General features: G+C 41.0%; 1 protein-coding gene across 3 annotated transcripts in view; it reads left to right on the top strand.

The window, feature by feature from the left end:
• LOC147035390 (rho-related BTB domain-containing protein 2-like) overlaps positions 1-10,010 on the top strand; it is a 229,596-nt gene extending 219,586 nt beyond the window's left edge. For all 3 annotated transcript variants that reach the window (XM_085897457.1, XM_085897467.1, XM_085897473.1), the window contains one exon: positions 300-10,010. In XM_085897457.1, coding sequence (XP_085753583.1) covers positions 300-499 — 200 coding nt within the window. In that variant the 3' untranslated portion in view covers positions 500-10,010. The remainder of the gene's footprint in view (positions 1-299) is intronic.
• The last annotated feature ends 4,248 nt before the right edge of the window (positions 10,011-14,258 follow it).

The following is a 14,258-nucleotide window of genomic DNA, read 5'->3' as shown; positions in this document are numbered from 1 at the left end:
CGTGGGCCGTCGGTTGCGAACAACCGCAATGTACAGTATAGTGCTCATACATTACCTAAAAACAGTATTGCAGCTATGTAGAAAACATTAACACAGAAGCTATCCAGTGGCAGTCTTTTCATCTTCCCAATGTGGAAATTATTCTGAAGTATTGTAGTTATTTTTGCATGAAACAGGTGATATTTGGATGGCACAATCAATAGTGCAGCAGCTATGTACCACTGTTTTTTATTGGCATTGATAAATCAGTGAGATGAAAAGTATTACATATTAAAAAAATCTCTTTCTGTTTTTCACAGATAACTTATACCATTTTGAGCAGTATCGCTGGCCACCTGTGTGGTACCTGAAAGAAGAAGACCATTTTCAGCGTGCGCATAAACAAGAGGAGAATGACAACCAGATAGCCAGCAAGCGATACAGTCTGGTACCAAGCAGACGATGGTGGAGTCGTGATCAGCCAACACCTTCACCGCCACCTCCAACTGCTAGTCCATGAAGACTGAGAGCAGACCAAACTGCCTTCAATCTTACACTACACAAACTGCATCATCTCCCGTTGTTGCCTCCTCAGTTCCACTGTTGTATTGGAATTAGGAGGGATGAAACACTTTATAAACCAACTCATTGTAGATATGAAACATCAATCACTTAATTATGTGCAAATCCTTTGTGTAAATGCATTCTAACGAATATTTTGAAATATGATTTACTCATGTCTTACAGGTCGAGCACTTTGGTTATCTTTTCAGCAAACGATACAAGATGTCCATCATCTCATGATATGATCTCACAACAAATATTTATTAAGGATTCCAAGATAATTTCCTTTGCAATTTTTTTGTAAATATGTTTATTCTATTTGTATATAGTCATTGTACAGTTTTACTTTTGGTTGTTTGCCATCTTAAGGAATTCTTTATCGATTTTGAAATCATTTGGTTGCATTCTCCGCAAAGCCATAGTGACTTTTGTGTCTATATTTTGCCTTAAAGAGTACTCAAAAGAATGTATGAAAAATTCACAAATCATGCCATTTCTAAAATAACAAGTTCATTGTTCCACATATTGTGTTCATATTACAATAGGACTTGGTATGCACTGCATCATTAATATTTACCCCATATCATTTCAGGACCCTATGCAAAACATAATGCAATTCCTGGCATGTGTAATTGGATTAATATAACCTCTATCTCAGACATGGTCGTTCAACATCGTGAAACGGAGAAAAAAATATTGAGGTTTTACTTCTTGTTATTTGCCATCTTTGGCATCTTAAAAGCAAAAAATGCAAAATATTTTGTTTGATATACAATATATTATGCAGTATTTTTTTTAAAAACCCTTTAAGCCAAGCAAAATCATTCCACTACTGTCAAGGGTTAACCAATATGGTTTGAATATGTGAGTTGAAATGCAACTTTGAGCTTAGGATAACAAATTTGGACAAATGTAGGCCTATGAGGATACAAAAACAGTTTACCTTTCATCTGGACAATTCCATTTATATATCTTGTAATTTATACACTTAAGTACTTTTATAATGAATAATACCCTCAGAATTAAATAATTACTTTGTATTTGTCTGTCCTCATATTGTTTCCTGAAAGTGCAATTTGATTGTTTTTGCCCATTACTGAAAAGAATCACAACAATATCTTAATGTGTGAAAATCAAAATTCCTAAGATTTGATTGATTTTCCTTATTTTTATTCAAGGGCTCCACTAAAGCCACAAAGCACTTGACCAATACTTTTCATAGTTGATTGACTTACTCTATTTTTTATTTTATTGGCTGCTTAAATTACAGTCCACATTGTTGCAGCCAAGACCTAAGTGCAAAAAAGTAGAGGTCAGCAAACGAACGTATTTGATAAGTATGTTTTATCCTTGTTTCAGCACAACTACATGCAATGCCAGGTGATAAGTGGTTAAAATGTTTGACAAGATAGCTCTGAGGTCGTGCATTCACATTAAGACTGTCAAGTTTGCCCCGAGTTTCATCCCAACCCGATTACAAACTTTCTGTACAATGCTCCAGAGGTGGGGTGTTGAATTATTGACTGTGTCATCCATTAGATGGGATGTTAAGCTGGGGGATTGTCTGCATCATGTACAAAGGAACTTAAAAGTTTCCACAGTATCTTTCACAAACAATAGGCATTTGTTGCCAGCACTCTGACAAATTCCAAATTTTTGCTATAATCATCAGGGGGCAAAGCATAAGCAGCACAGCTGCAAAATCCTGCAATGATGCAACCACCAGCCACAGGTACTGCATATGAATGAAGTGTAATAACTGTTGCCCTGTAAATTATGCAACAAACAGTAACAGCCCCTGAACCTCCATGCTTCCCACCCCCAGGTCCTCATGGAGTATTTCTGGCTTCATTGTCTCTCCATGATAACCTCCGGTGTGTAAACCACACATCCCTCCCTCCCCTCTGCTATGACAACTCCATCGATGAGGTTCTTTCTTCAGAGATGGATTCCCAACTTTCCTCCAGCCTGATTCTCTCTTTCTTATCTATGGAGACTAAATTTCCATCAGGCCATTTTGCTGCTTAAATTGCAGTCCACAGTATTGCAGCCAAGACCTTTTGTCCTTATAGTCTGTCTTTTTTGATGCCCACATTTCTCCAAAATGGCAATCATTCTTTGTTAAATTTTGTCATGTGGAACCTCCCCTTCAGCCTATACAGCTCCTCCTTCACTCTTCTTGGATCTACTGAACCCCTTTATCAAAGTCTTTTTCTCCTTGGTTGTCTTGAGAGGGCTACAAAGATGCAATGCATGGCATTTCAGCAAGGCAGATTGGTCTTCTTTCAAATGCACTATCTCCTTCACAGATGAGTCCATTATCTCATTAGTACATCAGCAGTTCTTGGAATTCCTTCCTCGATGTTGTCCTTTTGGTTACACTTCCAATTGTCCTATGGAACATTGCAATCTTGGTATACTAACATCTGTGGTGAAATGTTTGTGAAAAAAAACAAAAAACAGTTGGTGTTCCAGGTGGGGAACACCAACTACCTGGACGGAAAACACAACTTATGGCAACCCAAAGTTCCTCCGAAAAGCCCGCATCCATTGTGTATCAGTCATTTGATGAATCAGTGCCAAACTTCTTCTTCTTCTGGTTCTACTGCCTTCTTCAATCCCAAATATTTGTTGAAAAACTTGTTTTGCTGCACATTCATGTACACCATGAGAGAAAAGTTCAGAATGCATGGAACTTAGTTGTGGCATCATCAACTGCAGCTGAAATGCTTCAAGAGAGGGTGCTGTAATCACTTCAAAACATAGTCCATTCCTTGCCTTCACGTTCCTGGGACATACACATACCTTGTTGTTCTTACTACAGGAGTGATTGTTTACTGATAAAGGTGACCAGGTTGTAATGTGTCTTGTACATCATCAACAATCTGAGGTTTTATCTACATTGTTGAAGAGCTGTCCAGCCAAATTGCTCTGGCATTCCTAACACAGTAGCGGTGTTGTAGTATCGATTTGTGTATCTAGCTGCACGTCTTTGTACCAATTCTAGTAGGGATGTGCATTTATTAGTGTAAGGGCCCAGCATCCATCCATTCATCAGGACCATACTCTGTACAGATTGCTGGTGCTGCCGAAGGAGTCTCCTGGGCTATTGAGCACAATCCAGGAGTGGTTGCCATTCCAACACAGCATACTCAAATGGCTCGATCATCCCAGCAAGCTGGTACTCATTTTGCCAACCTCAGAAGGATATTGGTTATTTGGCTGCACGTATTTGTACCAATTCTTGTAGGGATGTGCATTTATTGGTGTAAGGGTCCCGCATCCATCTAACCATCAGGACCATACTCTGTAAGAGTGCCGGTGCTGCCGAAGCAGTCTCCTGGGCTATTGAGCACAATCCTAGACTGGTTGCCACTCCAACACAGCATACTCAAATGGCTCAATCATCCCAGCAAGCTGGTACTCATTTTGCCAACCTTAGAGGGATGACAGGAGGCTAAGTAAATCCCACCTGGTATTAATTCAACAGATGAGCAGGATTTGAACTCAGGACCCCAGGATCCAAAGCCCACCACCCTAACCATTAAGCCAACACCAGGCGACTGGTCCCACATAGTAGCTTCATATTCCACCAGAGGTCTGACGAAGGCTTTGTCCGCCTTTTCTTTCTGGTGTGTAGAGTTGATGCGCAGGTTTTCTCTCAAAAAGTTAAATGATTGTTAGCTTTCTGACATACACTTTTGATATACTTGTTCCATTTCAGGTCAGAGGTGATGGTAATACCAATATACTTGGTGGAAGTCACAGACACAAACATGGCATTGCGTAGGGTATATTGATGTTCAACACCAGTCCATTTTCTGGTAACTGTGATAACTTGGCACTTTTTAGGTTCAATTCCATCATCCAGTCTGCAACACTTGCAGCCAAGTTACTGATGTCATTGTAGTTGGGTGACATCTTCTCTGTTTGAATGGTCAGATCAGTTATGGCATCATCTATAAACAGTCTCCTATTGATACTACCTTATCAGGCATGCCATTGATGTAGTAGAGAAAGAGGCACAGTTCAAGGACGGATTCCTGTGATGCTCCAGATCCAAACTCGATCTCAGCTGATTTGGAGCTGCCATGAACTACCTGTTCTCCCCTCTTCTGGAGGAAGTTGGAGATCCATCTGTTGTGATATCATACCCCATAGTAGTGATGCTTCTGAAGTAACCTGTTTTGGGCGACTTTCCAATAGCCTTATGGAAATCCATAACAAGAATATCTATCTGCGTGTCCTGTCGCATGCTTCTGATTCGATCACTAATGAATCACAGCAGCTGCATTTCACAGGACATGTTCTGTCTAAACCCATATTGGAGAGGGTAAAGGATGTTGGAACTGTTTACATGTCGTATGATGTTACTTGCTATGATGTGCTCGATCACCTATCTTGAGATGCATGTAAGGAACATCAGTCAGTAGTTCTCTGCATCAGACTTGTTTGTCTTCTTGTAGATAGGTGCAGCATTTGCTTGATGCCAGTCATCAGGTACCTCACCAGTCTCATAAGACCTCTTGAAGATGTCGCAGACGATTGGAGCTATGACACTGGACAGATTATTCAAGGCATATGGTGCAATAGCATCTGGACAGGCAGCTTTGTGGGGCTTTATTTTTTCCCCCAGCGTCTTTCTTATTCATTCTTTTGTTATCGTTATCTCAGGTATGGGATAATAGGGCAATATGACAGGGATGAGTTCACGTGGAACTGGAGTTTCCTTGGTGAAGACCTTCTTGGATTGTAAATTTAAGATGTTAGTTTTTTCAGCAGGGTCTGTCACCAATCTTCCCCACAAATCTGAGTTGAGTGATTCCACTGCTGTCAGATTTGTTGAACTTGACAAACCTCCAAAATCCTTTCATGCTTACAAATTGGTTTAACTTTTCATTGGGTGTGAAGATTGATTCACATTATTCCAGTTTGCTTTTCTCATAGCAGCCTGAATTTTATTATTCAGGATTTGCTTCTGTTCTTCCATGGCATACGGTATAGGACCAACACCACTCCTGAGTTTCTTACACTTCCTACTTAGTCTGTCTTGTCTCTTCATGAGTCGTTTTATGCTGTTCATGGCCCAATGAAGGTATTTATGAATGACATCAAGCTTACTTGTGGTCAAACTTCCCAAGTTTCTCGCCATCCTGCAGAACTTTGTGGCAGATAATCAAGTCTGTCTCTGGTACACATTCCCTTTATGTACCTTCACTCCTAAAGTAGAGTCATGTTGGAAAATGCTCATAAATAAGCTGAATATCTTAAGGCAGTCTTTAATGAACAGGCCAAAGACTACAGACCATCCCTTTCCCTACCATCCTACCCACCCACATATTAATACTCTCTGCAGGAATTCTCTCCCACAAAGGTTGAGGATTTCCAAGTTGATTTGGACATAGTTGACTCTGCAAATAGGTCCCGGCAGCATTTGCACTGCATTCCTCATGAAGTCTATGTTTGCCATATCCTCTCCTCTTTCCCACCTCTTCACCAGGTCTTTCTCAAATGTTCTCCTGCCTTCATCCTGAACAACTGCAAATGTCATCATGCTCATAGGAAGGTTTCCAATTCACTCAACTATGGACTTGTCATCCTTATCTCCATCATAAGTAAAGGGATGGAATCTATTATTGCTGCATACCTCAAGGATTTATATCTTCCCATAGTTTATAGTACCATTGACATATAATAATTTATTATAACCCAAGAATGGATAGATGCACTAAATCTCAAGCGAGAGACCGGGGCCTAAGCTCACTTGCATAACTTGAGGTTTCAATAATCTCTGGGCATTTCTCTAGTTTTCAAAACTGTCTGGCACACAGCCTTACTTTTCAATCTGTGTTTCTATGGTATTCGGGGGCCTCTTATTGAATAACATACACACTTTTTATGTGAACAGACACAACAGGTTCTCTTGATGGAATTATATCTTGAGATCTCCCTCTGAAGGCTGGTGTCCTTCAAGAAAGTGTTTTTAAACCAAATTTTTCTTGGTCTACATCAGTAACCTCTTTACTCCCCTGGATAACACTCTATACAACTTTTTTGATGATACCATCTTGTGCAAGACAACACTACACATCTGAGAGCCATTGATCAGTTCCCTAGAACATGTCATTCAATGCAGGATAATGCAAAGCTCTCACTGTGTTCCTTTTTTATGATCGGATTACTAATGGCCAATCCACTTCTCTGGCTAACTCCTTCAAGAGATGCAATTATTGGAGCTGCTCAGCATCACAATTGGTCACATCCTGAATTTGGCAGACCACATTGCCAAAACTACTTCGAAGGCAGACAGATGACTCGGTGTTCTTTGAAGAGCTAAGTCCATGCTGAACCACACAGAGCTTATTATAGCATATATGCCTTTCATCGGAGGTATCTCGGAGTAAGTCACCATGCCATCTTGCTCCCCTGCAGGTTGATGGAGTCAAAGGTACTTTGTGCATTTGTCATCTCTCAAAAGAAGATGGAGTCCCAAGGTCTACTTTTTGCACATGACAGACGGCTTCGTTGACTCTTGGTTGTTTATTGCCTCAAATTCTGGCCTCACTCCTGCTCTCTTGGCCTTCCATGCTCTCAGACCTCAAGAATCCCACACCTGATTACCCCACACCATTTCTAAGCTGAATGCTCACCTCCATTCCTTCATCACTCTATTCTTAAGTCTGTAGAAGTTTGCTGTATCTATTGTCTCGTGTTCTTTCCTCAACTCCTTGGCACAGGTATCGTGACCTCATGCTTTCTCCCATACCCATCCACTCTCTTCTACTATACCCTTGTTGACCCCCTCCTGTCCCCTTCCTTTTCTGCCTCTCATCCACTCATGTGCAATGTTTTTGTCTCCCTCTTCCCCTGTAATCTTTTGTCAGCCTGTGAACCTGCTATCCTCTCATTTCGCTCTTCCGTGGCATAGATTTCTGGATACAAAAATATGCTGAACGATCTAAACAGATGTGGAAAATGGATGAAAATGCACAATAATTGTCCATGTGCTGCTTTGCATGTGCACAATCCCTTTCACCATGTACTTTATGCCTGTCTGAGTTCACTGGACTAAACAACGACATTGTTTTATAATGTTGAAACAACATGTTGCACTGAGCGTAAACTTTTAATGTTCGAAGATGATTTTAACGTTGCTGTATGTTTTAAATGTGATGCATGACTATTCGTGACGGTGTACAAGTGTTTCACAGCAACAGTTTTAATATCCTTGTCTATAAACTTGACAAAGTTCAAGTCTTAGTGGAAATGTTTCTCCAGATGAATGCATGTTCCAACAGTTTGTGTCATTTATGTGTCCGATTTTGTGTTTATTTATGTTGCATTTCGAAATTAAAATTTTCAGGCATTTAATTATATAAAAGGGTTGTATTTAGCATTATTTTTCAATACTTATCATTATTTTTAAGGGTTGACAGATCGAGTCTGGGTTTGGTTCCTAACCTGACTGTAAGTTGTCATCCCACAATGCTTTACAAGCAGAGTGTCGCATCAATGGGTGTGCCATACTGAGAAAATGATGTCAAACTGACTCTCATACCTGTAAACACTTGCTTGAGGATGGGAAAATTTTTACAAACAGTCGGCCATTTTTATGCCCCCTCATCCAAAGGGCTCAGCCATTATGTTTTCGGTAGTGTGTCTGGTTGTCTGTCTGTGCGTCCATCCATCTGTTATCGCTTTTTGTTCCTATGATAACTTGTGAACCACTGCTGGGATTTCAACCAAACTTGGCACAAGTATGGACAGTCGTAAAAGATGAACGGCATTGCAGTTTCGGTTCAAAAGGTTAAAGGTCGAAGGTCACATATCCGTTAATTGAAAATCTGTGTCACTAGCTTGTGAACTAGAGAGAAGTTAATCTCTCTCTATCGAGTGCAGCCTGTGGCTGCTGGTTGCATCATTGGATGGGATGTGGCTATGCCGCTGATGCAGTGTCCCCCTTACCAGTACCCTGGTGCTCATTTTGCCGACCACGAAAGGATGACAGGTTAAGTCAACTTCCTGGTGTATTTTTTAATTCAGCGGCCAACGGGGCTTGAACTCGTGACCCAAGTATCCCAAGCTACCACCCTAACCACCAAGCCAACACCAGGCTGGAGGAGTTAATGATGTGCCATTTAAGCCTGGTGTTGGCTTAGTGGTTTGGGGTGGCGGCTTGGGATCCGAGGGTCCTGAGTTGCAAGCCGTGTTTTCCGCTGAATTAACACCAGGGGGTTGACTCAGCCTGTCGTCCTTCTGAGGTCGTCGAAATGAGTACCAGTATTGTAGCCAAAAGGCTGCACATGAAGGGAAGAGTTATTGACGGATTGATTAAATCTGGTATTGGTGTGGCACAGGCATGATGGGCCGAATGGCCTCCTCATGCGCCTTAATTCCTTGTAAATCCTTGTAAATCGCAAATCCCAACACTTCCCACCTAAAATAAAGTTGAAAGATAGCGATAAATGATACCGCTCTCACACCTTCTTGCCATGCAGTGATCATAGCTGCCAAGTTTGGTCAATTTCTGCACATCCGTTTAGGAGGGAATAGCATGACAGGTGGACAGATGGAGCCGATTGCAATCGTTAAAAAAAAGAAAAACCTTCACTGAAGGTATTTCAACCTAATTTGGCACGTGCATAGACTGTAATAGAAGGATGAACTGATTTAATTTTGGGTTCAAAAGGTCAAAGGTCATGTGCCCATTGAAAATAATTTTGCACACCATAACTCGAGTTAATAGTTATGTTGTTGTCGCTCTTCTACTTCGCTGTCTTTTCTCTCTGCATCCATTTATTTTGTGTCAATTTCTATTTTATAGTTCTCATTATTCGGGAACCTTCTTTAGTTTGAAACTTTTATTTCTTCCAATTGTAGCAAATGTGAAATACAACAATTCAATGTCCAATCTTGGCCACCATCCCGTCTTAGACAATCTTCCCGTATTTGTCACTGATCACCTTTTTTTTGTCCATTAACACTTTCTTTTGATGACAAATCTGCTTTTAGGAAACCACTAACCATTCAGGCAAGTCATGTCCTGATATGAATGTTTTCTATTGCTTCGCAGTCTTTTCCTTCCGAATTTGATTCACTCTTTCTGGGTAATTTCCATCTCTTTCAATAATTATAACTCATTGATGAAGTTTTTGTGAATACAGGTTTGACAGAACAAACAAGGTCGATACATTTGTACGAGTATAAAAGGTTAGGTTAGTGGTCGATTAGTGGATATTATTGAAACGCAAGGACTAATTACTGGCATAAACAACACTTTTATGAACATATTGTGCTCTTACAACAAATTGTACTTTTATATGGATGACACGGTGAAAGTCCTTCACCGTTGGTGTGTCTGTCGGCTTGATCATTGAGTTGGTGAAACCATGGGGTGACGTGAGATAAAAGTGTGACTTTGTCAATTCAAATCAGTGGGATTCCATAAAGATGCTCATGAAAGTGCAGCTTTTTGTTTTAATCACCATTGTGTGACACATAATATTTTGGATGGTTGTGTGAATGATGCAAGTTTAAGTAGTCATGGCTGAAAAAAAAAAGAGGCATGAGGCCAAAAGATGTTAGACAGAGTGATACAATAAACAGGGAACCAGTGATTATTAATGAGTTACTTTGCTTTGTACAGAATCATATATTCATAGAATGACAAAGGCAAAAAATAATGGAATTAGTCACAAGATTTTTTCTCGCCAGAAGCTGTTATTAAGTTAAGAGACATAATTATAGATGACAAGAGGATTAGTAAACTAAAGATTATGCAGAACATAAATGCATGTAGTAGTCTTGAACAATATTTTGTAAGTGTATTGGTTTAATCGGATCACAAATGAATAGAGACGAATCTTGTTGCAAACAATTTTGTTGTCCTGCTGAAACGTGACCCAAAGGACAACGAATCTTTGCCATGGGTCAGTGATTGATGATCCTTGAAGAGAGGGTTATTGCTTTTGAGACGTCTTCAGGTGAAGCCAAGGCATAACTTATAACACAAGCTGATGTTGTGCAGAAATTTAATGTTACATTTAGCATGCATGAGTTAGTTTCAGGAAGGCATTGGTATTCCAAAACGATCATTTGCTGCAGTAACTGCAGTCACTGGTACTATTCAATGTGGTTCAACATCTGAGCCGGTGTCCAGAGGTTATGACAGTATCAAGGCACAGAAGTCCAATCAACACCAAAATCAGTGAGATGCAACATGGCAGACCGTTACTGAATCCGGCAGTGGGGACTGCACAGATCAGAAAACAATGATTGCAAAATACTTCGAGCAATGCTGAGAGAGTATGTGTGGAGATAGGAAAGAAGGATGAGCATGTGGTCCGAGAGGAAGCAACTTGGGAGGAAGTGCCATGGCAAAAAAAAATTGAAGAAGAAAAAATGACAGGAAAGATAATTAAAGCAGCAAAAGCAAAATTAAAAAGAAAACCTGTCAAAGGGTGGAGGAGCTTCTTGTGAGCCAACGGCCATCCATATCTAGTGCCCAACTGTGTCTGCGGACGTCCTCCTTCATTTGGCTTGCTTTTTCCTTTGGAGGTTGGTGACAGGATTTGCACTCCAGCCACCGCAAAAACACTTTAATTCCGCAAAACCCAAAAATGCAAAGAAAACTGAAAACACACTCCATGGGAGTACCTCTTGTGCTGCTGCCCTTCACAGGGCAGCACGCCGGATGACAGGAATGGGGCAAAGCTTTTGGGACCCCCATTCCTTGATGCTGGAGGAAAAGCACGGGGTAAACTTCCTGGGTCAGATTGCAATGGTGTGTGGCGGAGTGGTGCTGAGGTGTAGTCCACCAGACGGCGGTCTCCCTCAGTTAACCTGAGGTGGTCCCTTCGGGTCGGTTCCTGGAAGGTCCTTTCCTGAAGAGAGAATGATCACCTACCTGTCTCTGATATCATCTGAACTCAAGCGTTTGAATAATCGGTATTACTGCACTCTCTGAGATTCGGAGACTGGATAGTGGTGAGATCATGGTGGATGAAGGTTGTGGTCAAGTTTCATCGAAATTGTGTGTGTAGTTTTAGAGAAGAAGTTGCAAGTGTTTGGATGGATGGACGGACTGACGGACTGATGATGCTCCATCACATTAGTTCACCTGGAACTACGTTTCAGGTGAGCTAACAAGGCTCAAGATCAAACTTTGCAAAGAGTTGGAGGATACCCATGTGACCCAGTTTTCACAAATGGCCAGTGACATGTTGTTGCTTCCCGCATTTGCCATCCTCAAAATATTTGGTTTGCAGTTGCAGCAGATTCATTCAACAAAACCAAAAACGTTGTGTAAGAGAAATGGTTTGAATTTTTTGTTGAGATAAAAATTTCTGCAATAAAATTTACGAAATTGCATGAAATCATTTCAATTGATTAACTTTAACTTTTCCCATCACCGGGGACGCGTACTTTTGAGAGTTATAATAAATAAAAGTGAAAGTGTGTATTCTGTATCTTTATGTCTTTATGTCCAGTAACTACTCCGAGACCCTGGGGCTGATCAACATCAATTCTTCAGGGTATATTCAGGGGGCTCCCGACTTGGGTTTTCCACGAAATATTTGTCAAAAAAAAAAAACAATTCAAATAAAAATTTTAGAAATATGTATTTTTGATTTTTTTCGGATTTCTCATAGGTGTTATTATTTGAGTTATTTTTTACATTGTTGCAGACCAGGCCCATCACATTGTTTGGTCTACTCCGAGACCAAGGACCACAAATAGAAAGGATGGGAAACTGCTCTTATGCATGTATGGGCTAAATTAGAATTGTCTCCCTTTCATTGCAGGATCCACGAGCAACAGGAATTTGTTCAGCGTGTGATATATGATATTTCAATGCCTATACCCTGGAATATCAAAAACTAAAAAGTGAAATAAATGTCATTTTATATTCCTTTAGACCCTTTTATACCGTTTAACACCCTTTAGCCCCATCTGGATAGCTCAGACTCCTTTAGACCCTTTCGACAATTTTGACCCATCCATCCATTGGGACCATACTCTGTACAGAGCGTTGGTGCTGCCTAAGCAGTCTCCTTGGCTATTGGACACAATCCTGGACGGGTCGCCACTCCGACACAGTACACCAGTAAGCTGGCACTCATTTTTGCCGACCTCGGAAGGATGACAGGCAGAGTCAACCCCACCTGGTATTAATTCAATAGCTGAGTGGGATTTGAACTCAGGATCCTGGGATCTCAAGCCCACCAGCTTAACCATTAAGCCAACACCAGGCAATTTCGACCCCCTTACACCCTATAAACCACTTATGTCCTAACTACTTATTGGATTTGTGGAATGCAGATTACCTTTGGACTCTTTGGATCTTTCGATCCCCATAAAACCTTTAGACCCCCCATAGAGCCTTTATACCTTTAGATCCATTAGACCCCTTTCGACACACACCACACGAACATATATGGAGTCTTATTGCAAAATACACACGATACTTTTTACCTGCAGAAGGTGGGTGGAACTTATGTGTTCTTCTGTCTGTTTTTATATGTCGTTGTCTGTCTATAAATAGGATAACTGAAAAGGATGTGGACGTATTTTGGTGAAGATCTGAATCTGGTTCCGGATATGAGAATTTTTGTAAGTGATTCTTCACCATTGAGTAATAGTTCTAAAAATGATATGTAGGATGATATCTCTAAAAGTTGTGGACGAATTGGGACAAAACTTGGTGAATGAGTTGGTTAGGTAACAAGAAGAAGCCGATTCGATTTTGGTTCAGGTCCGAATCCAGGCCCGGCCAATCAGTGGGGTACGAAATGTAAACTGTTCGGCCTGGCGGAGGTATACGCTCGACCGAGTGCCATTGTAGTTTCAACAAGTGGGTAAACTGCACCCACCCTGTGGATACTCTGCTCGCGCAAAATGTCATTCCAAAAATTCCCCCAATTGTTTCTCTCGTTGCATTTATATTAACTAACAGCAGAGGGCTCTGCAATGTTGTTTCATGGAAAGCAAACCACTTCCAACATCATTCAAAATTTTTTTTTAAAAATCCCCAAACAATGTTGATTACTCCATTTTTACTACAGGCAGGGTGTGATGTATCACTTTGTACATTTGGCATATTTTCAAGAGTTCTTTGCAGAATTTCAAACATTTTGTGCAAAAAACTTCGCCGGTTCATGTTCAAACTATCACACCGATCGACGGAAACTTGAGTAAAGTTTCCAAACTTTGTCGAGCCAAGGATCTTCACATCCCAAGAGGAATAAGGGGGAAGTACAAAACGTGGCAAAATCCCGAGAACCTTTTTATACGCCCATCGTTATGAACTGAACCTGACCCAGCGGCAGAATCAATGTGACCATCATTTGACCCAAACGTGACCCTTGCGGCGCGGCACACAAATGCATTGTCGTCCTGCGCGGGGGAAACAGATTGCTTACAAGGAAGATTGGCCACGTATGAGAGTCCACGTTAAATAATTGCCTTGTTTCCTGAGGTCGGGGAAGGTAAAATAATTTTCAGCAGTTTGGCTGTATCGTCTCCTGTGAACGTCCAGCAATTCGTCCCCTCCTGGCGCCCCTTTCCCCCCCCCCCGGGCATGACTTACTGGTGACCTTTCGTGGCAACGGGCCATCGAAAATCTGTCACATTTTTGGTGATTTCACCATGAGTCGTATGCAGTGAATCTCATTCTTTCCAACTTTTTATTTTTGCCGTTCGAGCAAGTCAAAACC

This window comes from Eptatretus burgeri, chromosome 1 (genome assembly GCF_056783735.1).
Source record: "Eptatretus burgeri isolate ZD-2024b chromosome 1, Ebu_testis_v1, whole genome shotgun sequence".
Taxonomy (NCBI): Eukaryota; Metazoa; Chordata; class Myxini; order Myxiniformes; family Myxinidae; genus Eptatretus; species Eptatretus burgeri.
This window is presented reverse-complemented; position numbering and strand designations above follow the sequence as displayed.